Raw genomic sequence first — 20,203 nt, 5'->3', positions numbered from 1 at the left:
AACAATTTCTTTATTTGCAAAACATACTACAATAGGATTACAGAATCAATAAGTTGTTATCTAAAGTACAAATTTGAATGTTTATTTATTAAATGTTTATATCGGCCTTTGGCCACCCTGAAGATATCGGTCATCAAAACAATCTATCAAATCCTAAAAAAGTAAATGTAACGATCATATGAATAATATTTCATACACAACCATGGCAATATTTAAATGTCTCTCACCTGCGAGTCTGAGATGGACACTCGTCTGGACTCGATGGTTGGCTGTCTGGCTATTCGGGAGTAGCGCTCAGCCCCGCCGCCAGAAGATACGTACGTCCCTCTCTCCTGCAATGACATCTTCCTGCCTGACAGGTGTGGCCTCTTGGGCAGAGCTTTCTTCACACCTGTCCCATTCTTAACTACACTGGAGGTGGGATCAGACCTTAGGGACATTGCGGACATCTTGTCAGTCATTTCAGCAGTCGGGGAAGAGTCTGGGTCAAGGTCCAACCCCAAGCAACCAGGATCACTGCTCATCGCCATGACGATGCAGTATGAGGAGCTTTGAGGTAGGGAGGAGGGGTGTGTGGTTTTTTTTACGTTAAGTGGTAAACCTCCAACGTTGGTTTGCAGTTACAGGAAGCTGTGGCTATATAGACAGATATAGAGAAGGAAGAGACAAAAAGAAACAATAAGAGTACGTTACTGAAACATAATTTGGACGAAACTTTGACCAACTTTTCTCATTCAAGTAGGCAGGAGCTGAATGCTTCCAAGATGGGCACCGAATGGACTGACTTCCCTTAACCCTCAGGGGTCGGCTATCACGCCGGCGCGACGAGCTCACTTTTTTCCTTATCAGTGCAAAAGAGACTCAAATTACTCTGTTGATTTTGATCTTACATATAAGTGTTCTACATCATTAGATCCTGTTAAGTGTCTATTTTTTTTGTGGATACTCACAATAAAAACAAAGTGTTCTGCTTTTTGTCAAATAAAGAAAAATAAACATGATGCGAATTTTGCCTTCTATATATATATATATACACTCACCTAAAGGATTATTAGGAACACCTGTTCAATTTCTCATTAATGCAATTATCTAATCAACCAATCACATGGCAGTTGCTTCAATGCATTTAGGGGTGTGGTCCTGGTCAAGACAATCTCCTGAACTCCAAACTGAATGTCAGAATGGGAAAGAAAGGTGATTTAAGCAATTTTGAGCGTGGCATGGTTGTTGGTACCAGACGGGCCGGTCTGAGTATTTCACAATCTGCTCAGTTACTGGGATTTTCATGCACAACCATTTCTAGGGTTTACAAAGAATGGTGTGAAAAGGGAAAAACATCCAGTATGCGGCAGTCCTGTAGGCGGAAATGCCTTGTTGATGCTAGAGGTCAGAGGAGAATGGGCCGACTGATTCAAGCTGATAGAAGAGCAACTTTGACTTAAATAACCACTCGTTACAACCGAGGTATGCAGCAAAGCATTTGTGAAGCCACAACACGCACAACCTTGAGGCGGATGGGCTACAACAGCAGAAGACCCCACCGGGTACCACTCATCTCCACTACAAATAGGAAAAAGAGGCTACAATTTGCAAGAGCTCACCAAAATTGGACAGTTGAAGACTGGAAAAATGTTGCCTGGTCTGATGAGTCTCGATTTCTGTTGAGACATTCAGATGGTAGAGTCAGAATTTGGCGTAAACAGAATGAGAACATGGATCCATCATGCCTTGTTACCACTGTGCAGGCTGCTGGTGGTGGTGTAATGGTGTGGGGGATGTTTTCTTGGCACACTTTAGGCCCCTTAGTGCCAATTGGACATCGTTTAAATGCCACGGCCTACCTGAGCATTGTTTCTGACCATGTCCATCCCTTTATGGCCACCATGTCCCCATCCTCTGATGGCTACTTCCAGCAGGATAATGCACCATGTCACAAAGCTCGAATCATTTCAAATTGGTTTCATGAACATGACAATGAGTTCACTGTACTAAAATGGCTCCATAGTCACCAGATCTCAACCCAATAGAGCATCTTTGGGATGTGGTGGAACGAGAGCTTCGTGCCCTGGATGTGCATCCCACAAATCTCCATCAACTGCAAGATGCTATCCAATCAATATGGGCCAACATTTCTAAAGAATGTTTTCAGCACCTTGCTGAATCAATGCCACGTAGAATTAAGGCAGTTCTGAAGGCGAAAGGGGGTCAAACACAGTATTAATTTGGTGTTCCTAATAATCCTTTAGGTGAGTATATATATATATATAAAATACAGAGGGGATCCTTTGAGTCAAAAAGGTTGAGAGGTTGCAGTATCACTGCTAATTTGTATAAAGTCAAAATGTGCTCAACTTTGTTGCACTGACAATAACCCCTTTCACACATACAGTCTTTAATGGTAAATTACTTGTAAATCATGTGTGAACAGGACCTTTTCAAAAATACCAGTTAATCAGTTCTGTCAATTTCCCGGTATGAAAAGTTGTAATATTACCAGTAAATTATTGGTACAATGCTATGTGTGAACAAAGAATAAAGGGGTGGTCACACTACACTTTTTCTTCCTTTGACTTGCATTCAAACGCATGCAAATGTGGGAGACCAGAAACGCAAGCTCATCCGAAGTAGTTTTGGATGTGTGACCAATAGAAGATTGATACACCACAGCGTGACCTCTTAGCTGAATTAAACTTGAATTAAAGCTGAATTAACTTTTTGCAGTAAAGTGGAGTAGATTGTTTTGTTTTTTACATGTTGGATTTATTATTATTTGTTATATGTTGAATATAGGTTTAAAAAAAAGATGGCACAGAGTGTGACATCATATCATGACTGTTGCAGCATCTGTAGACATTTTGCATGCTCAAAGTCTAGTGTGGCCAAGGCAAGTTTATGAATATGATAAAGCTCTGTCGGAGCCGTTTACAGAAGCTCTTCTGCTTTAAATTATTGTAACATGCGCTAGACGGCCGTCTGACAGTTTGCAGCATGTCTTGTGCTCGGGACCCTTGGTAGTGATGTGTGAATGGTAAAAAGGCGGAATGCTATTGCTTGTGTGAACAACACATTTGTGTATTTACTGGAAAAGTTGTTCTGTTAATTTGACAGTAATTTACTGGAATTACTATGTGGTATAAACTGATGGTATAATATATATAATAATGTTCTATAAAAACAATGCTTGCTGTGTTTTGTAAAAAGACACATGAAGGAATGGTAATATAGCTGATTTTGTATCCTCATTCGATCAAATTTCATTGCTCTTATTCCTCCTCCTTTTCAAACAAGCAAAAAAATGAAAGGCTCTGTGTGAACATTATCAGTCCTCAACTTAATTTTGGGCTCTAATGAGGGTCAGTTATGTCTTGATCATGCTCTCGATGGCATTTTTCTGGCATTAACTCTGCGGAGGGTGTGAATATTACTGGAAGCAAAGTGCCAATGAAGTCATCCATACATGACCAGCTAATTGAAAAAAAAAAGTGTTTCTCTAAGGGAGCCCAATTTCCTCAGACGGAAGATAATTAGGAGCCACCACTGTGAACAAGAACTGCTTTGTATTCACTGACTTGTGTGTTCATGTGTGTGTGCGACTTTGCGTTCTATTTCCCTCAGAGCCTTTAAACTCAAATAATCTATCTATCTGTTTGTTTGTGGCTGATTGAGACAGTGACAGAGTCTTTTCCTCTATCCATTCACAGGCTGCATGTGAGACGGCTGCCTGAGGCCTAGTGATTAACAACACACTGCAGGGCCAGACTCAACCCCACTGCAACAGAGCTTTAGAAAGCTAACAAATCATTAGGAACCTTACAGGACCCTGAACCCAAACTGCATGCTACGTCAAATAATAAAACAGTAAATTATACCAATTTAAATTTATAAACAAAAAACAAAGAAATGTAGAGAAATATCACCGAGAATTAAAGTAAAGTCGGAAGTATTCACATTTGTGCAAACGTTATACAGACTACCGTACAAAAGTTTGGGATCAGTACATTTTTTACAAACTTTTTTTTTTATTACGGTTCACAATTAATACATTTTAAAGTTACATAAAAAAATGCTAAAAAACATGACAGAACTAACAGAAATGGAAATCTGCCAAGCTGTCATATTCCACTTCCAAAATCCCCCCCAGATCATTCACAGTACATATTATCATATCAATAATCCCATTAAAAAAACATAATAGAACAACAGAAATCAATAAATGTATGGCAGTCAAATACTGATCTCCGAACTGTCTGATATTCAGGACTGAGTGAATATGCAAATAGTTCACACATTGGCTGAAGTGTCCAGAATTTGCAAAGACTGAGCAGGAATACCTGTCTGTCCATCTGCTGGTAGCAAGGGCACAGTTCACTTCTCTAACATCAATGTCTCTCTTATGATCAGACATTGTTCGCTTCATAGAGAGAGAATCAAAGCAGTCTTTGTTTTATAGATAAAAGAGGTGGAAATACAAAATATAGCTCTCTACATGGAAATATAGAGCAACAGAAAGCATTTGAGAAAGACGTAGGAATGAATTTCTTCATCCATTCTCATAATATCGTTCCACTCATCTCCCTTCATTTCTTACTGTTATTGTCTCGTTCCAATGCAAACCATTTCAGAGAATCCTCTATGACGGGGGAATGGAGAATTACCATAGGAAAAGCAGATGAACAATAGAAATGTCATCGCAACTAAATCCTTTCTGTCCTACAGTGAGCTGGAGACACTGAGGCACGAGACAGGCTCCAGAAACAGAGTGACATCCTGTAACGCAAATGGCAAGGGAGCCACTCTCGATTTGACGTATTTGGGACATGTTACCTTGTTCTATTGCTCAAGGTTATTCAAAATATAAAGGGACCAAACATGAGAGGTTTTCTTCTACAATTCCCAAATGCCTTTTAAAACTGCCCCAGGTGAGCCTGGCCCAACAACTTAACTGAATTTAGATGACTGATATTAAAATGTTTTGTTGGCCTGAACTGAACTAAAAAAATAATAATTTTAGGCGTCTGGTCTGCGCAAATATCCACTGATCTACAAAATCTCTGAACCCGAAAGAGTGATAAATGAGAAATGAATGAAACTTTATAAACTTTATAAATCTGACATTGTAAGTTACAGACCTGATTTCTGGATTAATACAATGCTTTGACAGTTTATCAAAACAAGAAAACATCTAATGCTGATCTAATATTGTAATATTGATCTCAATATTAAGCCAGCATAGAACATCTATGTACAACTCAAGTGTATCTGCACATTAATTTATGAATAAATAACAAGGTGAAGGCTTGACTCATGAATTGTAATTAGTTACGTGACTGGTCTGGCAACATCAACACAAACTAATAAATATTCATGAGTCAGGCCTTCAAATTAACATACTGTACTAGCAAACCTTCAATCTAAAACTCGTTCTGACTGGCATCACTGACTGTTTGAGCTCTAGGTCAAAGCATTGTCCTTCTGTCAGGCTCAGCACTGGGGCAGTTTTATCTCAATGTCATCAGTGGATTCAGGCCTGTTTACAATGAACAAACACACACCTGCTCAAGAAACATGTCTTATTATTATCAATGTGTTGCTTTTGTGGAATCTGTGATACATTTTTTCAGGATTCTTTGATGAATAGGAAGTTCAAAAGAACAACATTGATTTGAAATAGTAATCCGTAACATTATAAATGTCTTTACTTTTCTTTACTGTAGCTATCAGTCAAATTGAAACAAACACTGTATATCATACTATTATGTGTCACTTTCAGCACAAATGTGTTCAGTAATCATTTCCAACACTATCTACAAGCATCTGAAATGAATCGTTACAAAAGCGCAATGTAGCAAACACTGCATATTACATCCAGGAGGCAGACACACACCCTTGGCTTGTCAAAATCCAGTGCGCTCAGCAAAATCATGTGCAGGAGCGTTCCATTGGCACTGACTATACAAAACAATTACGTTCACTGGAAACAACATAATAGTGAGTAGAGGCAAACAAGCACGGCTGATTTTCTAAATTTCTAAATGTATATATACCAGCTAATATATCAAATTCTCTTTGTGCCACTTAATGCCAGTGTTGAACAGAAAAAAATCAATTTTGATCCGGAGACTTCACTTCCTCATGGGCAGATGGGCAGCTTATAATAATATAAGTGAGGCACCATAAGAGAATTCTTGGTTCATCTTTAAAAATAGAGATTTTGACTCATCCAGACACATTCTTTCGCAACCATGGAAAGTGAGAGACTAATGTTACATGCTACAAGTCTTAAATGCCCCAAAATCTTCTCATGCAATCGGTGTTAGGTGTCACTCTAGTCGCTCACGCAGATCTCTGTAACAAGAGATGAATCACTAGGCCCATAGGGAACCTGCACCTGCAATTATCTCATCTATGAATGTTTTCTTGTTTGTGTGTTTTTTCCTCTTATAATTGGAACTTAAGAGTTAGATAGGAGGGCAAATCTGATTAAAATTAATTTGGCTAATTTGGAAAACCTTTTAGTTCCTGTATGCTAAAGTGTGTTAATGAGATAATGAGATTAGATAATTCTGTATATTCACAGAATTATCATAATTTCACAGAAAGTGTGCAAAAAGTGTACAAATTCTAGCTTTTTTGAAAATCTTTTGGCCCAATTCTAAAGGAGGATAACACGAATCCTGCACGGAATGCAATATCAGAATGCCTAGCTGCAAAGAAAATCCAAGATGGCAGATAAAGCAAAAGTATGGTTGAGTATACTTATAATTAATTCAATACTGAAATCTAATGATAAAAACAGTTTAATCAAAAAACTATTTCATCCAGTATCTGTAGGCGCTATTTTATGCTATTGTGTGAGGGCATCATGCTAATTCTAGAGAGGTGGCCCGCTTTGTGTCTAACCAGTGTTGGGTGTAACGCATTACAAGTAACTTGAGTTATGTAATCAGATTACTTTTTTCAAGTAACTAGTAAAGTAACGCATTACTTTTAAATTTACAACAAAATATCTGAGTTACTTTTCAAATAAGTAACGCAAGTTACTTAGTTTTTCCATTTATTGACTGACAGCTCTCCTGTCCCAATGTTGAGAGAAATCGTGAGTAAGTCCAGAGGCGTTGTGTGCGCTGTGTGAACATGATGGTTATTGTAGTTCTAGACTAAATGTGAACATGCATTTACTCATCTCACTTGCACAAAAACAGATTCAGTATTCCTCAACATGAATAAAAACAGTGAAATGCAATCTCAGAATATTACGCAAACCTGCAATAATTAAATATATTAAATTACACAAATATACTTTATGTATTTAATCTCAATTTATTAACCAATGTCTTTGCTGCTGACCTTCGATGAGCCACTTCAACTATACTAATAAGTAAAAATGACTTTAGATAAACCACATTTGCGTTTCATTTTTTAACATTACTATTGCTTAAGTAAGTGTGTTGAACTTTCTTCTCCTGTATCCTATTCTTCTCCAATCCAGAATGGCAGAACCGCTGAAAGGCTTATTTTTAACTGCACACTCTGTACAGGCATGAATTTGCATTTCTTTCAGCCTGAGGCTTATTCATTTCACTATTAGTGCGAAAGGGCCTTTACATTTGCCAAAAATAGAACTTTTTTGTTGTTGTTATTAAAACACAAACAGGCAAGCAAAGCCCAGGTGAGAAAAAAGTAATGTATCGAATTACTTTCCATAAAAAGTAACGAAGTAACACAATTAGTTACTTTTTTAGGGAGTAATGCAATATTGTAATGCATTACTTTTAAAAGTAAGCAACATGTTAACATCAAACCATTTTTAACACAATCTATATGTACAATTGTATAATAAATGTAGCTTTTTAGCTTAAATCACGCTACTTTTGAGGCTAGTCCGTTACATCGCGATTTCTCCCAATCTCCTCCCCATTCTGTCTCTGGTAGGCAAGCAAGAGCTGACTTTCTAAACTCTTCTAGACAGGCCTGTCACAGCTCATGCTAAAGAGAATATAACTCACATCGTGTTTTTCTGTGTGTGAGTGTAACTTTGCATTCACAGATGCTTCAGTTGTTCTCCCAGGTGCTGGATATCCATTTCAATCCATGACATCTGTATGCAGAGTGCAGACTTTAGTGCGCACACACACACACACACACACACACACACACACACACACACACACACACACACACACACACACACACACACACACACACACACACACACACACACACACACACACACACACACACACACACACACACACACACACACACACACACACACACACACACACACACACACTTTCTTCCTGCACTGGCAGAGCTGAGCTCAAGCAGGCGTCCTTGTAGAAGCAAAGTGCATTTATGCGGCTGTTAAAGAGAGTCCCTCTGGATGAGGAGGAATTCATCGAGCAGAGTGAAGGATATGTGAAGAGGGAAAACAGGAGGAGGAGAGGTGAACGGCTGCAACGCTACATGCCCACGTTCTGCCTCCTCTCACTTCAATTCAGCACCAAAGCTTTGATGCAAACTGTGAGGGAACAGCGCCCAAACGGTTCTAGCGCTGTATCAGTCAGTGGGTGGTGATCTAGAGCGGGAACCATGTGCTATTAGACAAGATAAACAGCAAACTATCGCTTGACTAAACACAGGGAGAAAGATGTGCTTTGAAATAGAACATAATAAATGGTGTGTCACCATAAACTTTAAAATCTTTCTGCAGTCTACAACAGTGGTTCTCAACTAGTGAGTGCTCGTATTGAGTCATAGAAAAAATGCTAAAGCAATTATTGAAAATGCAACTAACTATATGATCATCCATATTTAGGACAACACAATACATGTTTAATTTTTAAAAGGGGGAAAAATGCTGTCACATCCATATGTCACTTGGTAGAAGTAACGCAGATGCCAACATGGACAGGTTGCACAACATGCCCTTGTCCTCAAAAACCATGAACAAAACTACACTCCAAAAAATCTTGTTTTCCAAGGGAAAAAAAAAAAATCTAAGCATCCTAAAAATATTATACATAAAATAAATTCAACTAGAGCAACACAATGACACGGATATTAAGTCTTGTTTTCTGATAAATTACTGTGAATTATTTTTGCCTATTAATAATTATATATTATAATTATCTATAATAATTATATAATAATGATTATTGATAAATTACAAAATATATAGCCTAGTTTGGGCTGTCCAAAATGTGTTTTGTGTATTGAATTATTAGCTGCTAAGAGAATGGAACAAAAAACATTAAAATCATACAAAGGCTGTAAATCACACTTTTGCTTTTGTTTATACATTTACAAAATTGTCAAAGCTGTAGTGAAACCAGTAGCAAAGCCTAAATCAACACTTATTTTACAGACAGTAAAGAGTAGTCGTGGTTTAATCTAGCAGAAAACATGACTGTGAGGTTTTTCTTAATATCCTGTTTTCTAAAGCACGATAGTGGGATTTGTCAACTAAAAAAAATCCTGATTAAACCCAAACTGTTTCTAGCTACTGTACATCCAAATGCATAGAAACATATTGCTACAAAACATGAAGCACTAAAGTACAGTTTTACCGTCTGAAGAGTCCATAAACGGCTATTACTTTCCCTTTAAGAGGCTGGTAAGCGCTGAGGGAGAGTGGGAGCACTGATGAGATGAATATTGACAGGCTTTAAACTGCTGGAGCGTACGGTGATTGAGGACACGGCCAATGTACATGCAGATGAATACAAGTGGGATTTCACACGAAGGAACAGCTAGACAGATTACAGTATGAGGGTTTAATAGAAGTAGAAGTTGCCCTTTTAGACCGATCCACAAACAACTTGATGTAATCAGGTGTAAAATGTGATGATATAAAAGGACCTGTCAAAAATAATTGTAAAACTAAGGCAGTGATAATAAAGTGGATCTTATCAAGTAGATGAAGTAGGACTCACCTTAGTATTGCAGCATTAAACGTTTCTTCCACTAGTCTCCCTACAGCATAAAGCAACCTGTGAGTGATACAAAAAAAACTCTTAACCGAGTTTATGTCAACACAAGGAGAACAGTATGTGCTTGAAAACCCGTTATTATAAATAAATAAATATTGTGTACCCATCCTGAAACATGAGCTTTACTTCCTTCTCAAAGTACATAGATGTTAGCACAGCTGGGAAGATATACAAGTAATCTGAAAGTATCATCAAAAGATTATATGTTAGAATATTTTGAAGGTGATCAACAGGTGATTTAGCATTTATAATCTGTATGATGGAAAATGAATAATAAAAAATTAATTTACCTTCTTTTGCTACATTAATAACACTTAGTAAATAGCACTGAGTTTTGTGAATAAGACCATCTACAGCGGCAAACCACAGTAACTCGTTTTATCAAAATAGCGTTATGACTAAAAATCAAGACTCTTAGATTATGATCTTTCTTGAGACAAGACAGGTTTTACTCAACTAGGTTTAGGGAAAGCGTTGTGTGAAAACTGATAAAATCAATTTTGATATAAAAATTCAACCCAGAAACTTTGAAGCCATCTTTCTCAGTTTCAGTTTGGCATTGTTAGTGTGTGCAGTAATGTATAAGCCTAAGTATAGCAATAACTTAATTGTATTAAGTTTTAAAAAAAAACACACAGCACTGTGCTATTACTATACTATATATACTTAAAAAATTGAGTCAACAAGATTTTTCTTTTCTTGAAAGAAAATACTTTTAAATCACCAAGGACGCATTAAATTAATCATAATTGTCAGTAAAGATGTTAATGTTACAAAAAAAAAAAAATCTATTTAAAATAAAAGCTGTTCTTGTCAAATAATTTTGTCATTTTAATATTATAACCATGTTTAGTGTATTCTTCATTTTTAAATATCCCCTCCGGCCATCACTTTTGCCCACTGTATGCCAATGCTCATTCTAACCAAGTTTTCCTAATTGCAATTATTACATGCAGAATTTGAGACAGATAACCATCATAACGGGGATAACGGGGAATTTCTAAACTTAGTAAAAAGAGGCGAGCAACAGACAAGTGCAAGTGCCTTCACTCAGTAAAAGAAGAATTACAGCCCTCTTTTCCAGTAGGAATCCAGACTGCCATCTTCTCAGAAGTATGATGTGGACAAAAAGACCACAAAAAGGTCAAGCACTCGGACTCCACATGCAAGAGAACCAGCCAAAACAACTTGTCTGCCTCCTCCAGAAAAGATGTTTGGGTCTGTTGACTGCAGAGAGCTCAGACATTATGTTGTTGACTATAGGCCAGGATTTCAGAGCAAATGTTGGATGTGGCGATTGTCACAGGGCTCTTGAGTCTGGTTTGCTGTCTTAAGCCAGGAGTCTTAATTTCAAACATGAAGCAGCACCATTAAAACCCATTCAAGTCAGCAAGGGAACAAAACAGAGCTGCCAGCCGACTTAAGTGGGATGGGGATTTCAGAGGAGGCTGTCAGAGAATGCCAGCGTGAGAGGGTGAACGGACAAATGATGACTATTCTCAGAGAGAAACTTCAATTGTACACTCTGCAGTGATGAAAGAAAGAATTGAACATATCAGCTATACAACAGAGAGAGAAAGAAAAAGAGAGATGCCCTATTGAATATCAGGCAGGTACAACAAAGGCAACAGCTTAGAGATGGTCTCAAACCAGACACTAATTTAAACACAATACTGTGCATGAAGACTGCAGGGTCCCCCTCAGCAAATGGTCCAGGGCCTCTCTGGTATCCATCTACTTAAAGGGCCCCCTGGAACATGAAATGTGAATTTAGTGGGCACTTATAAGTGACAACAATACCTTTTATGGCTTACACAGTCTGACATGCTCATATCATCAACCTACATGAACAAGAGATACTTTGTACAAAAGTTCAGAGATTAAATTGTTTAATCATTGTTAGAATGTATATTAAATAAAACAAATGAAATTAATGATTTTGTCACAACAATATATAATTTCTTTGATTGTTATTACTGGGCAAGTACTGTACATTTATACCCCTTCTGGACATTAAAAAGTGAGTAAAAAGATAAATTCTGCATTTATTTGATCAAAAATACAGTGAAAACATAATATTGTGAACCATTTTTTACAATTTAAAAGAACTGTTTTCTATTAAAATATCATTTCAAATGTATTTTTTTTCCTGTGATCATTACAGTGAGTCATTACTCCAATCTTCAGTGTCACATGATCCTTCAGAAATCATTATAATATTTGCTGGTCAAGAAACATTTCTTATTATCATTGTTAAAAACGGCTGCTTAACATTTTGGTGGATCCCCCCCCCCCCTCAGGATTCTTTAATGAATAGGAAGTTCAAAAGAACATAATTTATTTAAAATATTTTGTAACATTATAATTGTCCTGTCCCGTTTGATTAATTTAACACATTCCTGAATAAAAAAGTAATAGTTTCTATGAAAAAATACCATGCTGACCCCAAATTTTTTAACAGTGCTGTATATCTGAATTGACAACCTTTTTTTTAGTTAATTCCCCATGAATTATTAAATAATGGCTAAATAATATAATAAACACACAATGATAAATAAAATACTTAAAAGCACTAATGGCTGCATGAGAAAATCTCGTGTGTGGCTGTTTCTACCTGTAAAATACAACACCATTAAAACTGAGCATGAATATTCTTAAGACTTATACAAGATACACTATGTGAAGTTCACAGTATCACACATCCAGCTACCAGCTTTAATGTCTGAAGCCCCTGGGCATGTGCTCTGACCTACAGACAGCATTACTGCTTGTTATGGCCAGACATAACAGCTTTAACTAGCATTGATGTGTGTGTCTGTGCATTGTGCATGTATAGCATTTACAGCCAACTGTTAAACCCAAGCATCTTTTTTTCACAGCAGTGAAAAATGTATAATGTATAATGTAGCTACACTAATAAGAAAATACCATGATTTTAAAGGACATGTAGCATTTTAATCATTCATTACGAAGGAATGTGTTTAATGTATGTAACACTATAATCTGGTTAATTAGTATAATGGTGGACTCTTGATCTACATATCGAGCCAGTACAGTGAATGAGGGAAAGCTTCATTCATACAGTAATGGACAGCAGAGACTAATCCTCACTGCTGATGTGGTGTGATCAGACTGATTCATTAATCACTGGTAATCCCACACTAAGAACGGACACAATGTGAGGACCGAGAGATAGAGAGGAACATGGTGGAAGGACAACAGTAAGTTGATGACAACAGGGAGGAAAAACAGTGCGAGAGGGCAATAGGAAAAATAAAGGCTATAAATAATTTAAAATTGTTCCTCAAATTATTCACATGATATTCGTCACAATTACTGTAACCACATATAGGCCTATTCATATTTTCTGAGAAAATCCCACAAATAAAGATATTTTAAAGACATCACTGTGGCAGATGAAAGCAATGAATAGATTATACTGTGGCAGTAGTCATATCGTCAGCCTTATTTGATCATTAATTTACTTGTTTATTTAATTATTTACTTAAGTCGTTCTATTATTGCGGGAAATGATAATCTTTTTCTATCATTTGATGGATTTGGTGATGAAGAAAATGTCACATTGCATAGACATTTTTCACCCTGAGCCCATAGATAAATCACACATGCAATTTGGAAGTAGACTGCTTCACTATACTTTTGTGTTGTGTCTCATCTCAACTACACCACATTTTTAAGATGTTGTCAAGTTGCTTGTTACTGCCATTGTAAGAAACAAATTATGTTTTAAAGGTCAATTTTTAAAAACTGACAAGAAAATGAAGAGATGTGATGGGAAAATCATAGGAAGCGGTCTCAACATCTACTTTACAATCAACAATAGCTTTATATTGCATCCATCAAGCCATTAAGAAGGATCCATTTCAAACCACACACACGCTTATGTGAGTGCAGTTCACATGGGGGCAGCAAGCAGGGGACATTCATTCTCCTGCCTACACTTATTCTACTAACATGCAATCCTTCTCTTTATCTGGAGCATCTCATCTTGCCTCCTTACGGACTCATTTTAAATGCTTAAAGTGCCCCTATTAAGCTATTTTAAAGTTTCCAAATGTTGTTTTGCAGTCTCCTACAACAGGTTTACATCCATCAAAGGTCAAAACTGTTTAATTTCCTCATAATATACATTTGCACATCACCACATTTTCAATGATTCTCAAACGACTCGTCAGATGAATCAATCTCTCTAAATCCCTCCATTCCGCAAGCTACTCTGCTCTGATTGGCCAGACAGCTCAGTCTGTTGGGATTGGTTTACCACGTACAGCGCGCGTGTCGAAAACAAAAACAGCTTTGCGTGTCCTGAGGCTTCCTACACCGTAAACTAAACACAGTAACGAACAATGACGTCGATTTTACCATATCAATCCGAGCGCGAGTCCGATGATGAAACATTAGAAGAACTATTCATTCAACCCGAACCTCCATCGCAAGGACGACTTGAGCAGGACGTTTCTCAGTGATAACACTACATAGTTTGAGGTACATTATGAGATGTTGCAACTGTAATTCCTCACAATCAGCATTAACAAGTGCATGTCCATCAACAAACCGATTATTTTACTTGTACTTTTTTATTTACCGAGTATTTTCTAATATATTGCGATGAACACGTGGAAACTGTATCAATAACAGTGCATGTATGCAATGTATACATTAGCAGAGCTCTAGCGTGAATGACTGATGCAACATAAACGTTGGTAAAAACAAATCTTGCTCCATGCTTAATCTTTCCTCAAAGTAGTGAGAACGACAGAAAATAATCTGCATTAATAGACACAGTTTTATGTAATAGTGGCCCACAACTGATTAGCAGAAGTATTTCAGAAGTAATAATGTTAGTTAACCAGTTAGCAGGAGACCTACACAATATAAAACTCCAAACTAAGTATTTTGAACACCATCTTTCAAGAGCAAGCGGTTTGCGATTCCTGCATTAAACTCCGAGATTTGAGAAGCAGTCGTCAGTAAAATAAAGGGAACACAGCAAAAGTTTAGGATTATACTGCTGTGGTATCGTGGTAAAGATGAATTTTAACCACCTATTCTTCACATGCTCGTCCTTGGGCAGTGAAAAAAAACTGGCTTTACCTTCACATTGTAGAGCATGTATGACCTTCTCGACATGAGGTTGAAGTTTTCCCTGGTGTCTGCACGCGCAATAAGTGGGCGGGCAATATGCTAATGTTTCGTCTTGACGTCACAACGAAACGGCTTATGACTCGTTTGAAAAACTATTCATTCCATTGACTTTATACGGTGCACTTTCAGATTTAAAACTTTGCAGGATGTTTTAATTCACTTAGAGCTGTTACATACTACATGAAAGGTACTTTTCAAAAATCCATAATAGGGGCACTTTAATTTAAATTCATAAAATCAGACAATCATAGATGATTTCAAATGGTTTTAAAGACATTAGACACTAAGAAAATCTGCCCAAAGTTTACAAAAGAGTTCATTATGGATATATACAGTAGATAACAAACACCATCTCCGAAACTCTCCAGAATAGCTGACAAAAAGCAACACATAATTTCTCTCTTTACCAATAAAGTTCTTTCTTAAATTACACACATCATTCCCATAAAGAACAAAATGAAAGCATGTCAATTCTGTTTTGTCAGTGAAATTTGCATTGTCTTTAGAACAAAAGTGGCAGTAGAAACTTTTACATTGTTATATTTTGTTACAATTTCCACAAAAAATCTAAAGCTGCAGTCCGTAGCTTTTTTGGGTTAAAAATTATCCTAAATAAATTTGAGAAAATACATAACCAGCCAGTGTTCAAAACTCTCTGCTTGCCTTAGCTCGATTCAAAACGATAAGCTTGTAATAGTGTTTTTAATTCCAGTGGTACTGGTGGATTTCCGCGGGAAATTCGAGCATGTCTTTGTGTCATTACGTGACATCTGTACACATAAAGAAGAGTCTCGGCTAGTAGGCTATGTTGCGTGTGAGGATGTTGGAGGGGGAGATTTATAGCCTTTTCTCACAGCACTTGATATAATTAAACTGATAAATTTGATGGCGGATACAGAAAGGTTCAAACGACGATCACCAGTGACAACTGGAGATTCACCCATTATAAAATGCAAAAGACTTCGGAGCTACAGAAAAAAAAAGAGACTGCAACCGGACCCATGCGAAAACAAGGATAAATATCGGAAGGGCATTAAATGTCACGCAATGCTGATGTTGTTAACATGAACAATTTGAGAACAAAGTATAATTTCCACGGTTTGACGTGATATGATAAGTGATCGTTAGATTTAATCAGTGCTGCAATGCTTTTTTCCCCTTAGTTGGTCAGAACAAAAGTGGATATTACTTGTTCAGATGACATTTTCCGGTGAAATTTCTTATGTTGGTCATACTTCCAAAAAGTAGAATCTGTGATTCCGAATGACAGTATCCACACCGGCGCGGCGACTGACAGCCGCACATTTATGGAAGTAAAATAATGCCAAATGTTTTTGAAACAAAAAAGCCTGTTGAATTGCACTACTTGAAAAAAAATAAGCATTGCATTAACCATGCTTGCATTTTAATGCATTGAATTTTAGGGCTTGCATTTTTATGGGCTGAAATTCAGCATTGTTTAATATTTAAGCTGTGAATATTTCAATTCAAAACATTTCAAACACATTTTCATCATTAAAAATTCATTAATCCATATGCACCTTTCATATTTCAGTTCCAAAATATTCAAACCGTTTAAAAATACAACCTATAATATTCAACAAGCAATTTTCGGTCCATTTTATTTCACTTTGCAAATTCGCTTCCACAAATTCAGTGGTTCAAATTCGACAATAAATTCAACGTTGACATCCAAGAACTGCCGGAAAAGCAGTAGATTACTGAGCATAATCTCCATATAGTGAATAGTGCAATTCAACAGACTTTTTTGTTTCAAAAACATTTGGCATTATTTTACTTCCATACACATTCTCCTCAAAACATTGGATTTCTCTGCGCTGTGTCATGTCGAGGCACAACCCACGTAAAGTTGAAAAATTCCGTGAATAACTGCAATTGCAAATTTCGAACAGAGATGGCGACAAAGAGGAAAAACTACGGACTGCAGCTTTAAGCAGAGCAACCGTTTTCAACTTTGATAATAAGAAATGTAAATCAGCAAATTAGAATGATATCTGATCATGTGACACTGCTGCAAATTCAGCTTTGCTATCACAGGAATAAATTATGTTTTAAAATATATTATATATTAAAATATAAAACCATTATTTTAAATTATAAAATACATTTCAAAAACATTACAAATATTTCACAAGACTCATTAAAAAACATTAAAAACTGTTTATATTATTTATTATAAAGCTTTTATTGTGTTTTATGCTGTGGATTTCTGTTTGATAGACGTGTGACATACAAAAGTCTTAAACTATACAGTACATTCATTTCTCAAATGTTCCTTACATGTTCGGTGCAGGGTACATTAATGAAATTAAAGCTGAAATTAACCATGGTAAATTAAATGAAAGTCTCATTTGAGGTCAGGTGTAAAATTGGATTACACACTTGGGAATCAATCGAGCTTGAGATATGGTCTCATTTACAACTAAAAGCCAAATAAGCAGAAAGGACACACAAAGACCACATAATTTTGTTCTATATAACCACATTATTTTATCTAGAAACTCACCAAAGCCCTTTGACACTTTCAACCAGTTGAACAGGGCGTAGTGTGTATTGCTACTCCTATCAAGAAACAGTTGGTGTTCACATTGTCAAATCTCAAACTATTCTTCTATCCTGCAACATTTATACAGCATCTCTGGAACGTTCAACACACATTTTCATTTACATTTATATTTGCATTTAGCAGACACTTATCCAAAGCAACTTACAAGAGAGTGTCAGGTTTGAGTGTGTCAAACTGTAATCTGGGTCACTTTAATTGAATAACGCAGATTATCTCAGTGAAGCTACAATAGCCACGGTCACTCACTCTATATCACTGTTGTCATCGAGAGAAGACATACGAAACATCGTCCTGAGTCAGAGACATATTTAAGAAAAAAATAGCAGCAGGCACTTTCCCTGCCAAATCCTGAGCTGACCTCTATGTGTCCTACTATCCCCCAGCTAGTGAATTTGGGATTAGCGGATGAGAGAGATAGAAGCGCCTCGTTTCATTTACTCACATGGACTGAGGGCTTCCTGAGTGGTCGGCTGGTGGATGGAGGCATGATCTGTTCTATAGGGAGGGGACCCAGATGAAGAAGAACCCATTGTTCATAACATGGGACATCCAGGGTGTTCCCCTCCCTGCACTGCATAAGACGTTGCTAAGACCCTTTGTACAGGTCACCGCCTGTCTAGGAATAGGGCAACCAGTGTGGGTGGGGCATAAGAGGAGGAGCTTCTGGTGTTTTCCCATTTCCCATATCCAAATAAAACTTGCGGACCTGCATAACCAGCTCACAGGAGTTAAAGCAAGCTGTGGGGATCAGATCCATCTGGGGATCTCCCAACTGAAAAAAAGCTCTAGAAACAGTGAGGATGCATTAGAGAGAAAACACACACACGCACTAAATTTAGCTGATGGTAATCATCATTCATAAATGATGAATGGTCGAAATTAGGAGAGTCTGGAGTGGACCTCTCCCAACTCAAACTGTGTGCCTCTAAAAACAGCTCAACGAGGAGGACAGTTCTTACACACACACAAACACACACGGCTCTTCCTACCCTATTAAAAGTCCTTCAAGCTGCTGAATGTACCTTCTTTACATAACTTACTGAGACGCAAGAAATTACCATGTTCTCTGTGGTCTGGCATTTAAAGAAACAATGAAAAAGTTAAATGTAGAAGATGCAACAATCATGGGGTCTTCTGCACATTCGTCCTCCTTTTAGTTTGGCTTCTTGGCTGCTCTATTGGATGCAAAAGGACATTTTAATGAGGAGACTTACTCTCACAAATCCACAAAGGATTTAGATGTCTCAAAGCTTGACAGTGTGGGCGAAGACAGACCAGTGTTTGGACAGCTATCACAAGAACAGCTGAATCAGTAACACTTTACAAAAAAGTAAAATGTTAAATTTGCTAATATTAGTTAAATGCATTAGATAACACAAATTAATAAATGGACAAACATTTCATGTACAGCATTTAATAATTAATGTTTATTTTGCTATTGTTCATAATTAGTAATTTGGTGCTGAAAATATTGATTAATATTTTTGTGGAAACCATAAAAGATTTCTTCAGGATTCTTGAAAAGTATTACTCGTTGTTAGTTTATGATACCTAGTGCATTAACTTGTCTGAACAAACTGAACCTTATTGTACAGTGTATGAACAATGAATGAATGATCAGTGAGATGGATTGTCCATTTAAATACATAAATGTAAACAGTCCACTATTTTCTTCATGGAAAATAACTAATATGGATGCAAAAAAACTAGACTACATTTAACGAGATCTTGTTATTGGAAAAAAAAATGGTGTGCTTCTTTGAGCACATGTTGTGAAATTTACCATTGCCTGTGTAATTGTGTCACCCTTCATCTTGGCAAATCCAATTAAGAGCACTGGAAGCTGAATAGAGAGGAGCTGGAAAACAACCTGACATGGACTGACTGTGTGCGCAAAGAGAGAGAGTTTACAAGCTCTGTGCACAGAAAAATGGCTTTGACTCAGATAAAAAATGGCATTTTTAATGAATTTCTTAGCAGCAAAATCAGGGAGAAGACATAGCCATGTTGCTGATAATCAAATAAAACCCACTCAAAAGAAGTTCTGGGAATTCTGATTTAATTTAAACAAAATCTAGTCCAGATGACATGCTGTATAAACGCTACTATGCAAAAGCACAACATATATCCAACAGAAAAGAGTGTAAATACTGTAGATAAAAGTGGTGTTCAAGGCAATGAAGAAGGAAAGCAACAAAACAAACCGCAAACACAACATACAGTAAAAGGGATGAATCCTTCCGGCAAGTCCAGAAACGCCATTAAAGTAAAAGGGTAATATGCAAATTTAGTTGGGAAAATAAAGGAACAAAGGAAATCACCTTTTTTGTTTGTTAGAACAGTAAAGTCTGAGCATCAGGTTGGATTCTGACACTGTTTGTTGGCTCTTTACGCTGTTCTAACATCTTTATTTTGACAGTCAACCCAATTCATATCTTCAACAGTGAAACACAATGAT

The 20,203-nt window shown here is 36.9% G+C and overlaps 1 protein-coding gene across 5 annotated transcripts in view; it reads right to left on the bottom strand.

The window, feature by feature from the left end:
- camkk1a (calcium/calmodulin-dependent protein kinase kinase 1, alpha a) overlaps nt 1–20,203 on the bottom strand; it is a 120,090-nt gene that overhangs the window by 42,689 nt on the left and 57,198 nt on the right. For 2 of the 5 annotated variants that reach the window (XM_056267376.1, XM_056267381.1), the window contains exons 2-3: nt 9,936–9,992; nt 228–636 (exon numbers count right to left, since the gene is read on the bottom strand). In XM_056267376.1, the coding sequence (XP_056123351.1) occupies nt 228–530 (303 nt within the window). In that variant the 5' untranslated portion in view covers nt 531–636; nt 9,936–9,992. Of the gene's footprint in view, nt 1–227; nt 637–9,935; nt 9,993–10,095; nt 10,151–18,187; nt 18,319–20,203 lie in introns of those variants that run through there. The other 3 variants (XM_056267377.1, XM_056267378.1, XM_056267379.1) reach the window with 3 other exon arrangements.

This window comes from Rhinichthys klamathensis, unplaced genomic scaffold (assembly GCF_029890125.1).
Source record: "Rhinichthys klamathensis goyatoka isolate OS25496 unplaced genomic scaffold, OSU_Roscu_1.1 h1tg000259l_1, whole genome shotgun sequence".
Lineage (NCBI taxonomy): Eukaryota > Metazoa > Chordata > Actinopteri > Cypriniformes > Leuciscidae > Rhinichthys > Rhinichthys klamathensis.
This window is presented reverse-complemented; position numbering and strand designations above follow the sequence as displayed.